This window comes from Natrix helvetica, assembly GCF_964273705.1.
Source record: "Natrix helvetica genome assembly, chromosome: 8".
Taxonomy (NCBI): domain Eukaryota; kingdom Metazoa; phylum Chordata; class Lepidosauria; order Squamata; family Natricidae; genus Natrix; species Natrix helvetica.
This window is the reverse complement of record NC_138559.1, coordinates 23949299-23972694: the sequence shown is the minus strand read 5'-3', so window position 1 is coordinate 23972694 and position 23396 is coordinate 23949299. Positions and strand designations below refer to the sequence as shown.

General features: G+C 44.8%; 1 protein-coding gene across 9 annotated transcripts in view; it reads left to right on the top strand.

Moving 5' to 3' along the window:
• The window catches only part of GRAMD1B (GRAM domain containing 1B), a 441187-nt gene that overhangs the window by 336531 nt on the left and 81260 nt on the right, over window positions 1-23396 (top strand). For all 9 annotated transcript variants that reach the window (XM_081960574.1, XM_081960580.1, XM_081960581.1 and 6 more), the window contains exon 2: window positions 1705-1770. Coding sequence is in view for 7 of the 9 variants with exons in the window: in XM_081960580.1 (XP_081816706.1) it covers window positions 1705-1770 (66 nt within the window). In the remaining 2 variants the exon portion in view is untranslated. The remainder of the gene's footprint in view (window positions 1-1704; window positions 1771-23396) is intronic.

The following is a 23396-nucleotide window of genomic DNA, read 5'->3' as shown; positions in this document are numbered from 1 at the left end:
TGCTGTCATTCTGGGATGGTTTTGAAGGCTAATTTTTCCAGATTATGAGAGAAGCGGGATACTCCCTCTAGGACTGCAGCTTCCACTTTGGAATACACATTCAATCTGAAGACTTTTAATCCGGTGATATTTTAAGCCTGAGGATATGTTGCTGTGTGGCTTGAAGGATAGTTTCTGATTTTTTTTTAGTCCTGTTTCCCATCATTTCTGTGCTATAGTGGTGTTGTGTTTATTTATTTATACCTATTTTATTAGATTTTGGAAGGCTGCCATCCTCCCAAATGGCTCTGGGCATAGTTGAAAAGAAAGACTTGGTCTTTATTTATTTTTTAAAAATAATTTTTATCGAACGTGTTTCATCATTTACATTTTCAATCTTTACAGCGCTCCAGTATTGCTATCACTCATAATTACATAGTGGTTATTTCATTATTCTTCCTTTCCAGTTATATACATCATGGTTTTATATATGTTATATCAATATTCATACGTATATATATATTGCCTTTTAGCTTTAAATTGTATTGTAAGGCCCGAGAAGTTTCCCCGAACCACTGAAATGCCAGAGACTCCAGACGAGGCTTGCAAAAGATAACAGCTTTTATTTATGACTGTAGCAAAAGTTGGGTGACAAAATTATATCCAAAACATACAAACCAATGAATGTAAGGAATAGCCGCCCCTTGCAAGAGGGGCTCAGAGTATTCTATACATTTTAGGCAGATGGAAACAAAGTTTATCCAATCAGAGGCAAAGGTTCGTTACCAACGTGATCTTTAAAACGTTCTTTTGTTCAAGCTCCTGTAACTGTCGATCATATCTATGGAGTATTCCTATAGCCTTGTATAGGGGGTGGCAGTCCCCCCTTTGCCAAGTTGTTTTTTCAGCAGAATGCTTTAAGGATTTATGAGCCAGGAAAATTCCCTAGTTTGGTTCCTTTTATCTATGGGGCCTGATATTCCGCTGTAACAATTTCTTCTATGTTTTCAAGAATGTCCCTAGCTTTGAAGCCAAGAATAGAAGCGCGTCACAGCAGTGAGCAAACATTTGCAGTAATGCCATCCAGTATTAAGGTTACAATTTGCTAGGCTGGAAAACAACTAATTTCTGACAGTATACAATAATATAAGCAGAAGCCAATATTGATTCATATTGATTCATATACTCCTTCAGTATGGATATTTATATATAGCTCTCATCAGCTAGCCATACCCTTACTGGGATTTGAACCTGGGCTGTATTATATCTTAGGCAGGAGTCTTAGCCACTAAGCCACAGGCTCGCCTCCTTATATATATGTGTGTGTGTGTGTGTGTGTGTGTGTGTGTATTCAGAGATATTCAGACTCGACAACTTTAAGGCTTGTGAAGTTCAGTTCCCAGAATTCCAATTCCCAGAATTCCTACTCCCAGTCATTCTGGCTGGGGAATTCTGGGAGTTGAAGTCCACAAGTCTTCAGGTTGCCAAGGTTGGACACCCCTCCTCTACAATTAGCACTGTAGAAAGAAGAATGTATTCAAGTAAGGTTTCAAGAAATATCTTCCTCTGTTATAATGAAAGCTGGGGATAATATAAGAGAATGAGGAACATGCCATTTGCAAATGAAAGCACGATAAAGCTTTCATTTGTATGTACACCCAAATAGCTTTAGTATCCATTGAAGAGTCGTTGTCTTTGTCCCTCATATTTTGCTTGTTTCTACAGCAGCCAACACAGCAGTCATGAGGACGACCCCTCCCGCTTTCTGAGCCCCCGACTACGTGATAACAGGTAAGTAACTGGAAGAAGAGATTCGTTGATGGGTTGAATAAAGTGCGATTTCTCCCAACCTTGTACTCTCGGACACATTCGAGATTCTTTCCATTCTGGCCCAGAAAAGACCAGTAGAGGGTAACATCTGTTTTCTTGGTGTGTTTTCTCCAGCATTGGAGATCTGAATACAAAGTCTGTTTGCAGCCCAATTTCCTAGTTGTAATAGAAGACTTAGGCTTAAACTACCGTCACTTTGAATGTACACTAATCGCCGTACGTTAAAATGTAACTTCATTGCATACACCCCTCAAAGGGTCTCCACCTCTAAGCCAGCTGTCAAGCGTCTGACTTTTGATCGCATGATTGGGGGGAATGCTGCAACAGTCATAAGTGTGAAAACCGCTCATCAGTCACTTGTTCATAAGTCTCATCGCAACTTTGAATGGCCACTAAACAAACAGTTGTAAGTGGAGGACTACCTGTAGTCTGTTTTGTTGTTGTTGTTTGTTTCCTTCTTAGCTTTCTCATTGCCCCTTTGGAGTGGTATATGAATGTGTACGAATTCTCATCCCCAGTCGTCCTAATTTAGACTTAGGTCAGCTTACGGTCTGACTTAAGTGTAGTACACAAAATTATCTGCTACCTGTCAACGGCTACTTCAACTGCAATAATTCATGGGCAAACAATGGATACAAACTCAAGGTAAACAGTTCCAAACTCGATTGCAAAAAATACGACTTCAGCAACAGAGTGGTCAACGCCTGGAATGCTCTACCTGACTCCGTTGTTACATCCTCAAACCCCCACAGCTTCAACCTTAAACTGACTAGTGTGGACCTCACCCCATTCCTAAGAGGTCCGTAAAGGGGGCGTGCATAAGCACACCAGCGTGCCTTCCGTCCCTGTCCTACTGTCCCCATTTATTCATACCCATTTCCTGTGTTCATGTCCATGTTTATACCTCTACCTGTTTATCTCGTACATGTTTGACAAACTAAAACTGGGGACGGAGGGAAAGAAGCAAGGAGAAAGTGTAATTTGAGTAGGAAACCCAATGTACTTTCTGATTTATTAGAACTTCAAACTGCAGCGTTATCGGTAGAAAAGAGGCTAAAGAGCGCATGACTTTCTTTCCAGCCAGATTAGCAAAATATGCTTTGCCTTGAAGGTATTGGGGTTTTTTTTTTTCATTAGCAGAAAAGACAATTCTCCTCCTCCAACTCCCCCCCCCCCCCGTATATATTACATTTGGACTGCCATTTTCCTACGGCCGCAGAATGCTCTTCTCTTCTGCTTTTCAGTATTCTCCCATTGTGTTTTATTAGTTTCATTTCCTTGCCGCCTATTAACCCAAAGCTGTTATTTCCTGGGGGTGGGAGTGCTGGTGGAAATATGGAAACCAGATGGTTGCGATCACCACTCAGACATTCACTTCCGGATCCAAGCGTGAGGATGAGCCAGGAGGCATAAAATTCTTACTTGAATTCTTTCTCTAGTATCCTCAGACATAGGAGTAGAGGATGAGGCTCTTCATATTGAAGAAAGTTAGCACTCACCCCTCTCCTAGGAGAACTAAATACTTTGGAAAATATTAAAAAGGCAGAATATTTCCTCTAAAAGAGAAAGAGAAATGGGCTGAACATTGTGGATAGGCAATAGACTTAGATAAATTGCAGAAATTGTGGAATAGAATAGAGTAGAGTAGAATAGAATAGAATAGATATTGGAGAATAGAATAGAATAACAGAGTTGGAAGGGACCTTGGAGGTCTTATAGTCCAACCCCCTGCTTAGGCAGGAAACCCTACACCACTTCAGACAAATGGATATCCAACATCTTCTTAAAGACTTCCAGTGTTGGAGCATTCACAACTTTTGGAGGCAAGTTGTTCCATTGATTAATTGTTCTATCTGTCAGGAAATTTCTCTTTAGTTCTAGGTTGCTTCTCTCCTTGATTAGTTTCCACCCATTGCTTCTTGTCCTGCCCTCTGGTGCTTTGGAGAGTAGTATGACTTCCTCTTCTTTGTGGCAGCCCCTCAAATATTGGAAGACTCCTATCATGTCTCCTCTCATCCTTCTTTTCATTAAATTAGACCTACCCAGTTCCTGCAACCGTTCTTCGTATGTTTTAGCCTCCAGTCCCCTAATCATCTTTCTTGCTCTTCTCTGCACTCTTTCTAGAGTCTCCACATCTTTTTTACATCGTGGCGACCAGAACTGAATGCAGTATTCCAAGTGTGGCCTTACCAAGGCCTTAGAAAGTGGTATTAACCCTTCACGTGATCTTGATTCCATCCCTCTGTTTATGCCGAAATATTAAACTGACGATGTCGACTGCCTATAAGGAAAATCTGTATAAAATGCTTTATAGATGGCACTTTGCACCAGCAAGATTGGCAAAAGTGTTTAAAGATAGATCCGCTAGATGTTGGAAGCAAGCATCTGGTTCATACCAAACTAGGTAACATCATCAGTGCTAATTGATTTCAACTCCCCATGTTGTTGGGCTTTTTTTGATCATAATGCAAAAATGCGGCCTTCTCTGCTCCCATAATTAACATTTGAATTGTCTTAGATCAGGGGTGTCCAAACTTGGCAACTTTAAGACTTGTGGACTTCAACTCCCAGAATTCCCCAGCCAGCTCTGCTTAAAGTTGCCAAGTTTGGACACCCCTGTCTTAGATCATGCTGATAGCTGAAATTTGAAGTCAGCGAAACTGCTGTGTGGAAAATCATTACTCTATTCTAAACAGTGGGGTTGTTTCTTTTTTTAAAAAAAAAATTAAATTACTTAATTTTTAAATTTTTACTGAAGAATTGGAGGTTTTTTTTTTTTTTTTTTTGGTACGCTTGAAAGCTATACCGGATCTCTGGAATCTGTCTAGCTATGGGATAAAGTGGGTGCGACGCTTGCACACTCTTTAAAAAGCAGCAACGGATTCAAAAATGGGACTCTTGATATCGGTCAAGCCTTTTATAACCAACTCCATACTTTCATTCTTCTCTCTTGGCTGCAACCCATTTCTGTTTCTGTTGTCTTTGTTGTGATAACTCTACCGATGGTAGGAAATGCTTGAAAGAAATGTTCCTTGGTCTAAAGAGAACAAGTCCCTCTGAGGGCCAATTAATAACCCAAGAGAGAATCTAGCGGCTGAGAACTGCTATTCAGTAGTAGCTCAGCCTTTTCTTCCATATGCTTCCCTCCAATTATCCATGCCCCTGTAGAAATAGTTACCCTGGAGGAAATAATAGGGAACAAAGCAGATAAACCATATTCTGCTCTGGAAAGTCCAAGTTTAAATCCCTTCCTTCCTTCCTTCCTTCCTTCCTTCCTTCCTTCCTTCCTTCCTTCTTCACTCTCCTTCCTTTCTCGTTTCCTCACTCATCTTCCTTCCTTCTTCCTTTCCTAACTCTCATTCCTTCCTTCTATCTTTCCTCACCTTCTTTCCTTCTCTTCCTCCTTCCCCTCCTTTCCTCCCTCGCTCCCTCCTTTTTTCACTCTCCTTCGTTTCTCCTTCCCTCCCTCCCTCCCTTTCTTCCTCCTTTCTTCACTCTTCTTCCTTTCACCTTTCCTCACTCACCTTCCTTCCTTCCTCATTTCTTAACTCTCATTCCTTCCTGCCTCCTTTCCTCACTCACCTTCCTTCCTTCCTCAATACCACTTTATAAGGCCTTGGTAAGGCCACACTTGGAATACGGCATCCAGTTTTGGTCACCACAATGTAGAAAAGGCGTGGAGACTCTAGAAAGAGTGCAGAGAAGAGCAAGAAAGAGGATTAGGGGACTGGAGGCTAAAACATATGAAGAACGGTTGCAGGAACTGGGTATGTCTAGTTTAATGAAAAGAAGGACTAGGGGAGACATGATAGCAGTCTTCCAATATCTCAGGGGCTGCCACAAAGAAGAGGGAGTCAAGCTAGAAGACCTCCGAGGTCCTTTCCAACGTTGTTCTTCTGTTAGAACCGTATCCTGGCCGGGAGATCTCCTCTCAGAACTTCTTGCTCCTGGAGGCTTGTGCTTGTACACGTGTCTGCATGTCCTGAATAGAGCCTCAACGTTCCCTTATGCCACCTGCTTCGGTTGATCAGGTGCTTCTGCCACCTGATTTGCTGATGAAGGCAGGAGGGAGCAAGCATTGAGCTCCTCGGGGGAATACGTTGTTTTCAGGTGCTGCGTTGGGATTTCAGGAGCAGAGGCTCAACCTTTCTGGCAGCACACAGCAGCTGACATCATGCCCAGGTGGAGCTGGGCAAGGAAGGCTAGTTTGTGTCTTCAGAACTGGGGCAGAGAAGACCTCTCCACCTCAAGTTACACACGCACAGAAAGGAGACTGAGCTTCGGCGAAGACCGCGCCGCAGTTCCCGAAAAGAAGCAATCAAAATATCCTTCTGAGATCGTTTTAGCCCTCAGGAGTGGGAGAAAGACTCAGAGAGGGTCATAAGAAAGAGGCTTTTGGGGGAAATCTGGTGAAGATTGCCCCATCCAGAAGCTCTTTCTTCTGGAGATCTAAAATTATGGAGTTATCCTTCTAAGGAACCTTGACTTGAGAAGAGAAGGCACATGCACCAAGTGTCTGATTCGCACATCACTTTCTGGACCTGTTTCTATGGCTTGGACTCTGAAGCAACCCTTCCTTCAGGACTAGCCAGCTGGGCCACCTGGAGAACTTTGGGGAAGCTTTCTATGGGTTGTGGTCTCCTGCGTTTCCTGCCAGCCCTCTGCCCAGCACAGTCATGGTCCAGAACCTTCCTTCTAAGAAGATCTCCAACTTAGGTACAAAGCAGACTTGCCATCTCCGGTTAGCTTCCTTGAGAAAAAAGCTCTCCTTCCTCAGACTTCTGTAAGTATATCTGCTTGGTGGAGGAGGAAATGTGCTTTGAGAGCAGGGCTGTCTCTTGCTAAGCTGGGGAGGAGGGCAAGTGTGAGAAGAGGAGAGCGGTGTGGTGGGATTGCGCACCCAGTTATTTGGGGGAAAGAAACAGTTCAGGTTGACATGCAATTAGATCTCCCAGTCGGCTGTTTTTCAGACTTAATTCTGCTTCTGAACAAAGGTTCCAGTAATTGTCTTTAATACAGAATTTAACAGATTGACAGAGTTGGAAGAGTCTAGTCCAACCCCCTGCTCAAGCAGGAGACCCTACACCATTTCTGAACGATGGCAGTCCAGTCTCTTCTTGAAAGCTTCCAGTGATGAAGCTCCCACAACTTCTGAAGGCAACTTCTGTTCCATGGGTGGATTGTTCTCACTGTCAGAAAATCCCTCCTTGTTTCTAGGTTGAATCTCTCCTTGGTCGGTTTCTATCCATTATTCCTTGTCTGGCCTTCTGGTGCTCCCTCCTCTTTGTGGCAGCCCCTCCAAATATTGGAAAATGCTCTCATGTCTCCCCTGGTCCTTCTCTTCACTAGACTAGCCATGCCCAGTTCCTGCAACCATTTATTATATGTTTTAGTATCCAGTCTCCTAATCATCCTGGTTGCTCTTCTCTGCACTTTTTCTAGAGTCTCAACATCTTTTTTATAATGTGTAGTGATCAAAACTGGATGCAGTATTCCAGGTGTGGCCTTACTGGGGCTTTATGAGTGGTATTAGTACCTCCCTTGATCTTGATTGTATCCCTCTGTTAATGCAGTTTAGGATTGCATTGGCTTTTTTGGCTGCCGCTGCCCACTGTTGGCTCATGTTTAGCTGGCTATCCACTAAGACTCCAAGATCCCTCTCACAGTCACTGCTATTAAGCCTGGTTTCACCCAGTCTATATATGCAGTTTTGGTTTTTCTTACCTAAGTGTAGGACTTTACTTTTCTCTACAACAAATACCTGTTGATGGACAAGCTCTCTAGTCTTTTATTTAATCCTTTTGGAAGCCAGCTAAATTATGAGCTGCCTTTAGAACCTCTGGTGGTGGATTCCATAAATTGGAAGTAGGTTCTTTCTCATCATAGGGCTGGAAGGGACCCAGAGGGGCTGAGTGGATTCTGGGTAGGGGGATCTGAAGGGGAGGAACAGATCCCAGGGAAATGCAAAAAAAGTAAGAGGCGGTTGATCTTCTATTTTCCAAAGCATTTGAAGGCAGGACAAGAAGCAACAGATGGGAACTAACCAAGGAAAGGAGCCACCTAGAATGAAGGGAAAAAAAGTCCTGACAATTAATCCGTGAAACGGATTAATATCCCTAGATTTTTGGGTGCTCCGTCACTGGAGGTTTTCAAGAAGAGTTTGGAGACCCATTTGTCTGAAGTGGTTATAAGGCTTCCTGCTTGAGCAGGAGGTTGGACTAGAAGACCTCCAAGGTCCCTTCCAATTCTGTTATTCTGTTATTGTGTAATCTTTATCCCCAGAGGGGGATGGACTGGAGGTTCTTTTTTTTTCCCGTTTAGAAAGGTTGATCCTGCCCAGTCTGTTTATCTGGTTCTTTGACTTGGATAATGAAGAGGTGCTAAAAGCTCCGGATTTCTCAAGTTCAGTTGTTGAAAGAAAAGTCCATCTGGATTCAGTTCCAAGCGGGGGGAAAAGGACACTGGATTCATGGACTCCCATGGGACCATGCAGGGGCAACTCTGTAGACCAGGGGTGTCCAAACTTGGGAACTTTAAGACTTGTGGACTTCAACTCCCAGAATTCCCCAGCCGGCTGGCTGGGGAATTCTGGGAGTTGAAGTCCACAAGTCTTAAAGTTCCCAAGTTTGGACACCCCTGCTGTAGACTGTCCTGAGTCCCAGGCTTGGTTGACTCTTGCTGGGTCATGATATAATGAAAGGGCTTTGGGATTCCTATTATGGCTCTGCCTGAAGGAGGCAGATCTTTGTTATGTAGAATAGACTGGCTCAGGCCTTAAAGGCCCATTGACACATATGATTGATAATATTTTATTCACATCAAAAGGTACAATAATTAAGATAGGATGATCAGTGCAAAAATAGCATATTGAAATATTGAATATTTAAACAACGAAAGATTAAAATTTAATATAAAGATGTGTATTACTCCTGGTATTATATAAGATTGTTAAATGAAACAGATGAATAATACTATTTTTTTTTGTATGAAATATATGATACTCGGGTATTGTTCACACACTGATATGTTAAAAAAAACGTGAAAAAAATTAAATATGAGTCAGTTGCCAAGCGTGACTTTTGATCCCACGACTATGGGGAGATTGCAACGGTCATAAGTGTGAAAAATGGTCATAACTCTCTTTTTTTCTAGGACATTGTCAGTTGAGGGTTAGTAGATGTCAGAGGAAGTGATTAAGCATAGAGGAACGATGTGGGGAAACCTCATGGCCCAGCAATGGCCCTTTGCTGCCGTGAATTTCCCCCACCGGTTGAGTCAATTGTGGTTAAATATTTCCATTCTCTCTCTCCCACACAGCATGCTTCAAGTCAGCCATGCAGGTTACACTGTAGTTCCGGTAATAGTTGGTAATTTACAAGCAAATTGCCTGGAGGATTGTGGTTAAGAGACACATGAACTGCGGGGGCTGAAGTTGTGAATTTGATCACAAACTTTATAAGTGGCTACGGCCAGGCAAACACCTCTTGAGTCGGCCTCCACTCCCTTCGCGGGACGTCGGGGTGGGAAATTGTAAATATCGGGGCCCAGCGTTACTAAGGAAATATTAAGAGGAGAATCTCGAATGCTGAAGGGCAGCCATGATGTCTCCCAGAGTGGTTGGATTTCACGACCACTGGCCGGTGTTTAACAAACGGAGGAAAAGGTAAAAGGGCACCCAGACGGTGACCAAATCATGAGGAACAGTGGAAGGATCTAGATATATTTAAGTTGTAGAGGAGAAGGTCATGAGGAGCCAGTATGCTTGTCTTCATCTATCTGTGGAGTTGTCTTCATATATCTGCAGAGTGGTCAAACTACAGGAGGTTTAGGCTTATTCTCATTTGCTCTCCAGGGGAAGATTAGAAGGACTAATTGGAAGATTAGAAACATCAAGGGTCACCTTCATTTAACGACCCCATAATCCCCTGCGGGGTGGAATATGGGCAACTGAATGGGGCTAGCAGAGTGTTTTAATGGCTGGATGCCCTTCCTATTGCCAGCGTGGAGTTTTGTTCAGCAGATATATTCTCATGTGCTCAGAGAGAGAAATATCTGCCTCTGCTTAGGATTGAACTCACAGCCTTCAAAGATGTAGAAACCTCAAAGGTGTAGCTTCATAATGGACATTAGGAAGACCATAGGAACCATCAATCAATGGAATGAGTAAGCACTTGGAGGGTTAACAGATTAACAGAGTTGGAAGGGACCTTATAGGTCATCTAGTCCAACCCCCCCCCCCCGCTCAAGCAGTAGACTCTACACCATTTCCGACAAATGGCAGTCCAATCTCTTCTTGAAAGTCTCAAGTGATGAAGCTCACACAACTTTCAAAGGCAACTTCTGTTCCATGGGTTGATTGTTCTCACTGTCAGAAAGTTACTCCTTGTTTCTAGGTTGAATCTCTCCTTGGTCAGTTTCCATCCATTATTCCTTGTCTGGCCTTCAGGTGCTTTGGAAAATAGCTTCACCTCCCTCCTCTCTGGGGCAGCCCCTCAAATACTGGAAGACTGCCCTCATGTCTCCCCTGGTCCTTCTCTTCACTAGACTAGCCATGTCCAGTTCCTGCAACTGTTCCTCGTATGTTTTAGCCTCCAGTCCCCTAATCATCTTGGTTGCTCTTCTCTGCATTCTTTCTAGAGTCTCAACATTTTTTTTATAGTATGGTGACCAAAACTGGATGCAGTACTCTAGGTGTGGTCTTACTAAGGCTTTATAGAGCAGTATTAGAACCTCCCTTGATCTTCATTGTATCCCTCTGTTAATGCAACTTAAGATTGCGTTGGGTTTTTGGCTGTCGCTGCACACTGCTGGCTCATATTTAGCTGGTTGTCCACTAAGACCCCAAGATTTCTTCCTCTTACAAAGGCTGGATGATGATCTATTGGGGATGGTAGAGTGAAGTCCTGTTGTCCTTGGAAAAAGCACCTTTGGGACAACGATGACCTGGGTGATTGGGCATCTCCATAGACTTAACAGCTCACGTCCTCAGATCTATGGATGGGATAAAGGATTTGAAAAAGGCATTGAAAGGGGGATCCAGCAAATCAGGAAGCAAGAGGAGAGGAAGAATGGAGTTATTCAGATGTGGGGCAAGGGAGACTGAATTACAAATACCCCATCAATTAGCAATTGAAAGGTGTTAAAAAAATGCATTGTGTTTGTGAATACCTTTTGAGATAGTCAGAAACCTTTGGACGTGTTTGAGCAGCAGTTTCCAGCTCATTAACGCTGCAAATAGTTTTGCTCTAAAATAATGTTGTAATAGAGTATTTGAGTTTCCTGGAAAGGTTAAGATGCTTCCAGGTTCTGTGGGAAGAAATGCCCATCTTGGTTCAGCTCCAAGTGGGGAAAAAGAGACTGGAAACATGGAGGCTGCTTGGAAAGATGGTTTAATGGTGGGAAGGATCACACGGCTTGAGCTCCTGAAGAGAAAAGAGGGATCGCATGCTTCCAGATGTTGGGTGAAGAAGAAAAGAGACCGAGATGCTGAAAATCCCTGGTTTTATGACCTCTCTGGGCTTTGATCTTGATCTTGTATTCTGATTGGTTGTCAGACGCCCATGGGGCAATGCAGGGGCAACTCTCTAGGCTGTGTTTCGAGTCCAAGTTTGGTTGAGCATGGCTTCTTCCCAGGTGCCCTGTGGTGAGATGGGTAAAGGGCTAACACTATCATGCCTTAATCCCATCACCCTGGAGCTGAAGGGTGGAGATCTTTGTTATGTAGAATAGACTGGCTCAGGCCTTTTAATGGCCCATTGACAAAGGTGGGGTTTATGAAGAGTGAGTCTGCTTCCTGCCCCAAAACATGTTTCTCCATTTCTTACCCAGGGAAATAGAATAGCCTGCCTTCTTAATATTTCCCAGGATATTTCATTCTTCTAGCAGAGGGGTGGGTTTTAAACTTTCTACAGCAACCAAGAACTTTCGGAGAAAGGGCAGCCTCATTCTCAAATAGGAATTGCAGCCGACTCACAATGCGTTCGATTATGTTGAACTGAAGCGGACAGTTTGATTTTGTTCTGTTGGCGATCTATCTTTGAATGGATCCTTTCTGGGCCTAAATCGGGTTCTATTGATTTGTCTATTGATCTCACTGCCTGCTTTAATTCCATCACTTGAGCATCTCCATTCGGTGGGCCAGAACACACACAGTGGTAGCGTAGAGCTTCGCGATAGAAGATAGATTTAGTGGTGCAAACTGGGGGAGAGCTGGAAGCCTGTAAGTCTACAGGTAGTCCCCGACTTAACAACAGTTCATTGAGAGACCGTTCAAAGTTACGACGGCAGTAAAAAAAATATGACTGTTTCTCAAAACCTTTGCAGCATCTCTGTGATCAAAACTGAGGTGCTTGGCAACGGGTTCATATTTATGACCGTTGTTGTGCCCAAGGTCACACAATCCCCCTGTTGCCACCTGCTCGCAAGTCAGTGGGGAAGACAGATTCACTTAACAACCCATCACCCTGGAGCTGAAGGGGGGGATCTTTGTTATGTAGAATAGACTGGCTCGGGCCTTTTAATGGCAGTGGTGAGTATGCAGTATTGCTGGCTACATCTGCTGACTGCCGTCTGACTGCAGTTTGGCAGTTCGAATCTCACCAGGCTCAATCTTGACTCAGCCTTCCGTCCTTCCGAGGTGGGTAAAATGAGGAGCCAGATTGTTGGGGGCAATAAACTGACTCTGTAAACCGCTTAGAGAAGGTTGTAAAGCGGTTTATAAGTGCTATTGCTATTGCTACTAACTTATCCACTGCACTGATTCACTGAACAAGGGTGGCAAGAAGGCTTGCATGAGAAGCAAAACATCTTCCAAGAAAAAAAAACCCAGAAAGTCCAGTTGCCTCTTGGGAAAAAAAAGCACCTTTGGGATTTTTTTTTCAGTGATGATGTAATTTGAACGGTCACTGAACAAACTGTCATAAGTTGAGGACTACCTGTATAGGACAAATGGTCAGCTGCTAGCGTCCCTGGACCAAAAGCCTATGAACCTCTTCTGAAGCTCTTTCTAATCCTAGAGGAAAGATCATCTAAGAAAAGGGCAAAAGTGTTTTTGCCGGAGATTTAATTAAACTGTAGGTTTCCCTGCCTGAGCAGGGGGTTGGACTAGAAGACCTCCAAGGTCCCTTCCGACTCTGTTATTCTGTGACCTTACTCTGGGATCTTATAGAAGTGCAATATATCGCATACGCAGGAGATAACAGAGGGGGAAAAAAGTATGATGCTCTTTTGCTTCCTGCCTCTCTCAATCCCCGGGCACAATTTCAAGGTAATCTTTCAAGGATCAAACATCTGCAGTTTGTTTGCCTTCATTCTCCTCCTCTGCATTTTCAGAGAGGGGGCCATATGTTTTTAATTATCTTGGACTGATTTCCGATCGCTGGCGTAGAGGTAGATCATGTCAGAAAAGGCTGTAAGGAGAGCAAAGATGTGCGTTATAAATAAATAAAAAACCCACCATGATTTCGATGTATTGGGAGCCTGGAAGGAAGAACTAAAAATAATGATAGAATTATAGGGTGGCTTCACTGCACCAGTTGACCACATTGGAAATTTAGCTTTGCTGAGACAGCAGAAAGAAGGAAGGATTCACCCCGAACCGTTCTGGAGCTTTGATTGCATGGTTGCGGGCTCCATTTTAGAATAGAATAGAATAGAATAACAGAGTTGGAAGGGACCTTGGAGGTCTTCTAGTCCAACCCCCTGTTTGCATAGGAAATCCTATATCATTTAAGACAAATCGTTATCCAATATCTTCTTTAAAACTTCCAGTGTTGGGGCATTTACAACTTCTGGAGGCAAGTTGTTCCGCTGGTTAATTGTTCTAACCGTCAGGAATTTTCACCTTAGTTCTAGGTTGCTTCTCTCCTTGATTAGTTTCCATCCGTTGATACTATACGGAACAAAGCTGTGACTGAATCTGGATGTTTCAGATAGATGATCGCTTACGTATTTATCATTTCTACATTTTATTTGGCCGGCAATCTGGGATCTACCTCACAGATTTTAATACAGTATAGCATGGAAACAATATTTCAATGTATTTTCCATGTTGAAATTAAGCGATTATTAGGTACGTATTTGCAGATGTATTTGTCTGTTCCGTCCCAAGCGATTCCATTGGGCTGGTGAAACTTTCTCCTCCCTCAGGTCTCGTGAATGTTGCAACTATCTCCTTGTGACTGGGTTTGTGTGTTTTAAAACAACTTTCACACTTCGGGGAGGAGTGTGAGGATGGCGTTTTCTGCAGGCTTGTTTTAGTTTTAAAACTGCAATAGACTTTTTCTTAAAAAAAAAAACCAAAGCAATGAAAAGTGCTGTTGGAAGAAATGCCCATCTCGGTTCAGTTCCAAGTGGGGAAAAAGAGACTGGAGACATGGAGGCTGCTTGGAAAGATGGTTTAATGGTGGACAGGATCACATGCCTTGAGCTCATGAACAGAAAAGGGGGATTGCATGCTTCCAGATGTTGGGTGAAGAAGAAAAGAGACCGAGATGCTCGAAGTCCCTGGTTTTATGACCTCTCTGGCCTTTGATCTTGATCTTGTATTCTGATTGGTTGTCAGACTCCCGTAAGGTAATGCAGGGGCAACTCTCTAGGCTGTGCTTTGAATCCAAGTTTGGTTGAGCATGGCTTCTTCCCAGGGGCCCTGTGGTGAGATGGGTAAAGGGCTAATACTATAATGCCATAATCCCATCTCATTCTGGAGCTGAAGGGGGGGACTTCGTTATGTAGAATAGACCGTCTCAGGTCTTTTAATGACCCATTGACAAAGGTGGGAGCTATTAAGAGTGAATGTGTTTCCTTCCTAAAAGCATGTTTCTCCACTTCTTATCCAGGGAAATGGAATATCCTGCCTTTTTCAATATTTCCCAGGATATTTCATTTTTCTAGCAGAGGGGTGGGTTTTAAAGTTCCGCCAGTGCGTTGCCATGCATTCCCACCCCCCAAAAAAAGACCATTGTGGTAAAAGTTACTTGATGCACCAAGTCAAGGAACAGGAGAGGCCGATATTTGATTGCTGCATAGTAGCTTGCTGAGCATCATGTGACCCTGGACAGACAGATAACCTCCCCCCCTCCCTCCTCCCTTACCTCCCCCACCTTCCCCCGTCACTCAAGGGCAGAGCTAGGCCAGGAAGGGGGAGTCCTTCCCATTGTGAGAATCCCGCTGGTAAATCACTCACACTCGACTTCATTCTGGGGAGCGCTCCCCTCGCTGCGATCGGTTCAGAGCATGGGGGATCCAGCCAAGTAGCCATGGGTGACACCGCTCACTGCTTTGTGGGAGATGTCACAGTTGCTGAGGGAAGCTGTGTTCGCCCTCTGACATCTTCCCGGTTTGGCGTGGCCCCCCTTCTGAAGGGGACTTTTCTGCCCAGCCTTCTTCCTTCCTCCCACCTTCCTCAAGATCGGGTGCTTTCCTCCTTCTTATGACCTCGTGTCGTCTGGAAGATGCTCTCTGCACGCGGCCCTTAAAGCTAATCCTCCGGAGAGAGCTGTCAGGTCTGCGCTGATAGGGCTCGATGGGGTGGAAGAGGATCGGTCTTCCGAATGAGTCAGCAACCAGGAGGTGGAGAGGAAGAGCCCAAGTCACCTGGCTTCCTCCGCTCATCTGGACTTGGCCTGAAGGAGAAGACGGCACAGCGAGATGGAACTGTGGACCGTCCCTCTTTGAAAAGGTCCCTTCCCTTTTCCGAAGCCGCTCCCTCGTTTATTTATTTTTATTTTCCAGGCTGCTTCGTGAATTAGCTTTGCTGACAATCAAACTCTTCCTTGAGCATCTTGCAGAGGCCACTGAGGGTGCAAAGAGACAGCATTGGTGCCGGACACCCAAACAAGATAAGGAAGGACCTCATGACGGGGGTTGGAGAAACATCTCAAGATGAACTTTTCCTCCTTCGGCTTCTCTCGGTCTTGGATTTGATGCTGAACTTCCAACACTTTGGGGTTTAGCTGCACATCTTTTCTTTTGGACCTCTCGGCAAGTTGGCCTTGGGTGTCTTTGGAAGTCTCTTTTGGCACATTTGAACCTCTGTCCGTCAAAACCACAACACCAGCAACTCTCCTGAAAAAGAGGTCCAAAGGCAGCCAGGACTTTAACATTGATCCTTCAGTGAAAGAGGCAAAGAGTGAGCGGAGGGGGAAAAATAAACGGACAAGGCCAGATTTCAGAAGCTGTTTTCTCTGCCTTGCCCTGAGGGCTGAAACGTGAGTGCCTTGGTTTTTGTTTTAAAAGTACTTGTCAAACTTCCAGAAAGAAAGAAAGAAAGAAAGAAAGGAAAGAAGGAAAGAAAGAGAAGGAAAGGTAGGAAGGAAGGAAGGAAGAAAAACATAGCAGGAAGGAAGGATTGAGAGATGGAAAGAAAGAAAGAAAGAAGGATTGAGAGGTGGGAAGAAAGAAAGAAAGAAAGAAAGAATGAATGAAAGAAAGAAAGGAAGAAGGAAGGAAGGAATAGGAGTAAGGAAAGTAGAAAGAAAGAAAAAAGAGAAAGAGAAAGAAAGAAAGAAAAAGAAAGAAAGAAGAAAAAGAAAGATAAGGTAAGGAAGGAAGGAAAAGACAGGAGGAAGGAAGGAAGGATTGAAAGATGGGAAGAAAGAAAGAAGGATTGAGCGATGGGAAGAAAGAAAGAGAAAAAAGAAAGAAGGGAAGGGGGAGGAGGAGGAAGGAAGAAAGAAAAAAGAAAGAGAGAGAGATATATATAAAGAAATAAAGGAAGGAAGGGTGAGAAACAGAGAGAAAGAAAGAAAGAAAGAAAGAAAAAGAAAGAAAGAAAAAGAGAGAAAGAAAGAACCAGCAGTTTAGATTTGGCTTTGAAACCTTGCCTGGGGGTGTGATCCAAGCCTTCTCTTGGATTTAAGAGGCTACTTTTTTCTTTTTTCTTTTCCGGGTGGGTGGGTGGGTATGTTTGTCGTGCTCTTGGGTGGGGTAGAGGGTTCCAGTTGCTCGGGGTTTTTCAGAAGCAAGGCAAGAGTTTTGCCCTTTTTGAGATCTCGCCCCCTTCCCTCCGCTTGTCCTTTGCTCATGGTCCTCCTCTTCCCTGTCCTTGCTTTCCGACCAGCCGGAAGCCCGTCGGGTGGTAAGATGGCAGCATGTGCAACCTTACGACATCATGTACTCTAAGAAGGTCGGCCTTTCCCATCACCACTACCGTTTCCCCGAAAATAAGACCTCCCCGGATAAGAAGCCCAATTGGGCTTTGGAGCGCATGCCCTAAAATAAGCCCTCCCCCCAAAATAAGCCCTCCCTGAAAATATTGCAACAGAGCAGCAGCCATGAGGTGACCACGCTCGCCGCCTCCTGCACCTCAAAAATCATAATTACCTCCCCGAAAATAAGGCCAAGCGCTTATTTTTTGGGGGGGGGGGGTCAGAAGAAAATAAGACCCTGTCTTATTTTCAGGGAAACATGGTTATCCCCTTGTCCTTTGCATCGGCCTCTGGCTTTTCCTCTCCTCTCCCTGCCTGCTACCCCCAAAGAGCATCGTGTGCCAAATTCGCAATTTTTTATTTCCTTGATCAGATTTATTGGCCGCCTGTCTCGCTGTAGGGTGAGATCTCCTGCTCCTCTTTGGCTCTGGATGAACCTTTGCTGTGGTGTCCCTTCCTCTCTCTCTCTCTCTCTCCCTTGAATTATTTATTTTGAATGATTTCTCTCTGCTGCATTATTTGCCTCTCAAAATGATTGCAGACGACCTGGCTAGAAATGGGTGTTCTCTCTGCGAAGTGCTTGGTGCTGGCTTTTTTCTGGGTGGCTGGCACTGATGATGTTACCTATAATGAAATGTCCGCGAGAAAACAGCCAAGCTCAGAGAGCATCAGGCACCCCGAAATCCGATCCTGAGTTACAAATATTCTCTTCTGTTGACTTTCTCTCTTTTAAATGGTGTATTGCTTTGCCTTTTTTGGATTGGATAAGCCAGCTCAGTGGACTCTAAGCAAAGGATTTCACAAAATAATGGAATCCAGCTAGACTTCATTACTTGACAGAGGTCACTGCGGCTGTGAAGTGAGTAACCCGGTTGTTAAGTGAATCGGACTTCCCCATTGACTTGGCTTCTCAGAAGCTCACAATGAGGGATCACGTGACTTGGGGACACTGCAACCGTCGTAAATATGAGTCAGCGGCCAAGTGTCTCCATTTTGATCAGGTGACCATGGGGGATGCTGCGATGGTTGTGTGAAAAAGAGTTGCATCACTAAACGAACTGTGGTAAGTTGAGGACTTACCTTGATGACTAGGTGACTGAGTGGCTAAGACCTGAGCTTGTTGGATCAGAAGGGTTGGCAGGTCGGTGGTTCGAATCCCTAGTACAGGTCTCCTGCGTGAGCAGGGGGTTGGACTAGATGGCCTCCATGGTCCCTTCCAACTCTGTTACTGTTTACTGTTTACCTGCATTTTGTTAAGAAGTACTGTTGGCTTACTGGGACTATATCTGTCCAGCTCAAAAAAAAAAAAGGGGGGGGGGAAATAGTAATATTAGAGGAGAATTTGTTCTCGTTAGAATGAACCTTTCTCCACTTATGTTGCTCACTTCCGCTTCATGCATAAGAAATTTGAAGTCCTGCAATTCTCCAGCATAATGCCATCACTGATAGAAATACTTGACTTTTGGGACTGTCATCTGAATCATATTGGAGAAACAATAAACACTGGCAAGCTATCAACCCAAGTTGTGAATGGGCATTCAGCGGATATTTTAAGCAAAGGTTGGTAGTAATGCTGATTTGGATCTTTATCGTAACACGGCAGTAAAAGGGAAGTAAAGTTTGAATGCGTATACTCAAGGCGATGGTTTTCCCAGTTGCAATGGATGGCTGTGAAAGTTGGACCATAAGGAAGGCGGAGCACCAAAGAATGGAGGCCTTTGAACTCTGGGGCTGGAGAAGACTCCTGTGAGTCCCTTGGACTGCAAGGCCATAAAACAGGTCAGTCCTAGAGGAGATCAACCCTGACTGCTCTTTAGAAGGCCAGATCCTGAAGAGGGAACTCAAATCCTTTGGCCATCTAATGAGAAGGAAGAAGGACTCCCTGGAGAAGAGCCTCATGCTGGGAAAGACAGAGGGCAAAAGAAGAAGAAGGGGACGACAGAGAATAAGGTGGCTGGATGGAGTCACAGAAGCAGTCGGCATCAGCTTAAATAGACTCCAGAGGATGAAAGAGGACAGGAAGGTCTGGAGGAACATTGTCCATGGGATCGCGATGGGTCGGACATGACTTCGTAACTGATCACCACCACCACCACAACAGCAGCAACAACAACAACAAAGTTTGAATCCCTCCCCAGGTTTTTCGATGCTTTATTTTTCCAAAATTGGGAATTCTAAAACTTTGAAACTAACGGAGCCAAGAATGCATTGTTCCTAAATAGGGTTAACCAGGATTGGGCAAAAAAAAAAAAGACCCGTATACTTATCTAACTCCGTATCTGGAAGTACAAGTATTTATAACTATTTTTAGGATTTGGGTGTCCTATTTCTTGAGTCTTTTGGGAACTTCAAACTGTGCCACCTCCGATTTGAATCTGTTTCCACAGTCAATTTATCCGCTCCCTCTTTCAGGGTAAAGATGTAGGTGTAGAGAAAAAGAGAGAGAGAGAGAGAGAGGTTTTTCTGAGAATTCTATGCAAGGCATGTGAATTTTCTCAAGAAACCCTCGCTCCAAATCGAGTTGCATCTTGCAGGTGTTGTTCAGGGGCAAATGGAAGAGGATCATAACACGGATTGTTATTTATGGCTCCAGAGCTTTGCAGCTAAGAGCTCCTGCCTGGTGCCTTGGTGTTCCATTTTTTCTCACGAGAAAAGTCTGCCTTGTAATTACCTACTATTAGAAATGTAACCAGGGGGATTGCAACCTTCTTATACAATTGCGCTCTCTTTCTCTCTTTCTCTCTCTCTCTCTCTCTCTCTCTCTCTCTCTCTCTCTCTCTCTCTCTCTCCCTCCCTCCCTCCCTCCCTCCCTCCCTCCCTCCCTCCCTCCCTCTCTCTCTCTCTCTCTCTCTCTCTCTAACAGTGTTTTCAACAATACAAAACACCCCTGTTGCTGAATATGATGGCCACCGCCACCGTCTTTATAATTTAAGAAATTTCAGTCTGTTTCTGCATCTGTCTCCCCTTTAAACCTCTCTTCCTCCTCCTTTGACACGCACAGAACCCATTCCACGGAAGTCCAACTCAAATAAAAATTTCTCACATTTCTAGAGTGTGCATTTTCCAAGAAGAACAAAAGTTTAGCTTTGTGAAATAGGAGTGGAGGTTTTCAAAGACGTGATTGGACGAGCATTTGTCCAGAATGGTGGAGGGCCGTGATGGCAATCCTATGGCATGTGTGCCAGAGGTGGCACACAGAGCCCTCTCTGCGGGCACATGCGCCGTCACCAGCTGCTCTTCTGGTTTCTGCTGCACATTTGTGCCGGCCAGCTGGTGTTTGCAGGCATCAGAGTGCCAGAAAATGCCCTGAAAAACGCCCCAAACCCAGACCATTTTTCAGGCTATTTTCTGGGCCGTTTACAGGCCACTTTCTGGGCCATTTTGGGTCATTTCTGGGCTTGAAAAATGGCCTGTAAATGTTGCAGAGCTGAGCCTGTTGATCAGAATAAGTCAGCAGTTTGGCAGTTCGAATCCCTAGCACCGCCTAACAGAGTGAGCTCCCGTGATGTGTCCCAGCTTCTGCCAATCTACCAGTTCAAAAGCACGTAAAAATGCAAGTAGAAAAATAGGAACCACCTTTGGTGGGAAGGGAACAGTGCTCCGTGCGCCTTCTGCATTTAATCATGCCAGCCACATGACTACGGAGATGTCTTCGGACAGTGCTGGCTCTTCGGCTTTGAAATGGAGATGAGCACCGCCCCCTAGAGTCGGGAACGAGTAGCATATATGTGCGGGGGGTGGGGACCTTTTCCTTTTTTAACGTCTAAGAAAAAAAATCACCCCAGGTTGCAGAAACGTGAGTCGAGGGGATGAAGTCAGAGATGACACGATAGGGGTGGATTTTGAGAAGAGAACAAAGAAAGGGGCTGGGGGAGGATTTAGAAATGCTAACTGTTTTATGTTTGCAAGAGAAAACAAAAGGGTTGAAAGAGGAAGGCATGCCGCCGGGCATCTCCATCCCCCCCACCCCCACCAACACACTTCAGCCTAGTTGGCTCTCTGGGTCTGTGTTTCAGGAGTTGAGCTCCTCCATTGCTGGAGCCGGGCTCTTGTGAGCATCCTCTCCGGGGTTGCTGGAAAGTAGGACAGGAAGGGGAACGGCCATCCAGGAGAATTGCTGACATCCCTTGGGGGGGGGAGGGAGGGAGAGGGTGGGGGGAGAGAGAAAACCCAGGATGATGAATAAGGCTGGATGAAGTCATTTGGGCTCCGCCAATGAGAGGCTTGGGCTGGCTGGAAAAGGCGGGGCTTCTGCAGCAGAGACCCTCCTCCTCCAACGTTGTTTTTTTTTTAAACCTGAAAGGATGACTTGATCTTTTCAGTGCCCAGGGCAAGGCTGGTGGAAGGAAGTTAAGTAGGCTTCTTTCGGTGGAGGTGGGGGGAGGTGGGATGGGTTTTCTTCCCTCATCTTCCCTGAATGGATGGTAAGAACCTCCTGGCTCCTCTTCCTTTCTGGTCCCATTTAAAGCATCTTTCAGTTATTCAGTTTCTTTTCCTTCTACATTCTCCTCCTTCCTTTCTCCCTCCCTCCCCTTTCCCTTCCCTCCCTCCCTTTTTCTTTCTTTCTTTCTTTCTTTCTTTCTTTCTTTCTTTCTTTCTTTCTTTCTTTCTTTCTTTTTCTTTCTTTATCCCTCCCTCCTTCCTCTCTCCCTTCCTCCTTTCTCTTTCTTTCTTTCTTTCTTTCTTTCTTTCTTTCTTTCTTTCTTTCTTTCTTCTTTCTTTCTTTCTTTCTTTCTTTCTTCCTTCCTTCCTTCCTTCCTCCACTTCCTCTCCCCCTTCTTCCTTCCTTCCTCCCCCTTCTTCCCTTCTCTTTCTCTTTCTTTCTTTCTTTCTTTCTTTCTTTCTTTCTTTCTTTCTCTTTCTATCTTTCTCTTTCTTTTTCTTTCTCCCTCTCACCTTCCCCTCTTTCCCTCCTTTCTTTTTCTTTCTTTCCTTCTTTCTTTCTTTTCCTTCCTTTCTCCCTCCCTCCTCTTTCCCTTCCCTCCCTCCCTTTTTCTTTCTTTTTCTTTCTTTCTTTCTTTCTTTCTTTCTTTCTTTCTTTCTCCCTCCTTCCCTCCCTCTTTCTTTCTTCCTTTCTTTCTCCCCTCCCTCCCTCCCCCTCCCTCCCTCCTTCCTATACACAAGACTCCCCTCTCACCTTCTCCCTTCTTATTTCTCCTTTTGCTTCTTGAGCATTTCCATCGCTAAGCCATGCCTGACAGTGATCTCTCTTTCTTTCCTAAGAAGACAAGGGACTCGTCCATTTTCCGAAAGCTCTGTGGGACAGCGAGGAGGAGATGCTTCCTCTCCTGCACTTTAGAACTTTGCTCCCCCCACCAAGGAAGCCCCGAGAAACATCTGTTTGCAGCTGGAACTGTGTCTCTCATGAGGCTTGGCCTCTGATTGTAGGAGCCTCTGCTTGCCCCACTGCTCTTTTTAAGACCCTGCAAAGCTTTTATTCCATGCCTCCTCTGATCCACACCTTACCCTCCACCCTGAATGGCCAGGCTGGTTGCTTCTTCTCCTCCTCCTCCTCCTCCTCCTCCTCCAGCTCTTTCATCCATCTGCACAACTCTGGTGTCTTCTCCTTAACGGCCTCCTCATGTCATTGTTTTCTTCTCCCTTCTTTCCCCCTTTCTCCTTCTCCTCCCCTGCTCCTGGTTGACTGATAGGCCAAGCAGAAAGTATGGAGGCATCTGATGTGGCGACAGCAAAGGTAGGATGGAAATGCTGCCATCCTTGTGCGTAAGTGGCTTCGCTTGGAAAATTCTTCCTTTTCTTGCATTTCTGAATTCTCCCCCTAACAGTCTCATCTCCCTCCCTGACCCCCATCCCCAAAATATTCTTCCGGGACCAGAAAATGGGCCATTCTAAACTCAGAACCCTTCTCCCCAGGACAGTAGGAGGAATGTCCTCCTATCCCTCTCTTTCTCCTCTGAGTTCTCCCTTCTGTACGACACTTGTACCTATTCCCTTGGAGTTCCAAAGAGGTCGTCTTCTGATGCCTTTAGTGGAATGGGGGCACACCCTCCGTGATCAGATGTGACCATAAGGAGCCTTGGGGGTAATATCTAGATGAGGGGTCTCCCAGCTTGGCAACTGTAAGCCTGGAGGACTTCGACTCTTGGAATTTTGGAGTTGAAGTCCGCCAGGCTTAAAAATTGCCAAGGTTGGAGACCCCTCATCTAGATCTCCTTCAAAGAGGGATTAATACATATAGGAACATTAATTAATTAATTAGTACGAAAAGTTGGCAGTTCGGCGGTTTGAATCCCTAGCGCCGCGTAACAGAGTGAGCTTCCATTACTTGTCCCAGCTTCTGCCAACCTAGCAGTTCGAAAGCATGTAAAAACGCAAGTAGAAAAATAGGAACCACCTTTGGTGGGAAGGGAACAGCGTTCCATGCGCCTTCAGTGTTGAGTCATGCTGGCTACAAGACCACGGAGACGTCTTTGGATAGTG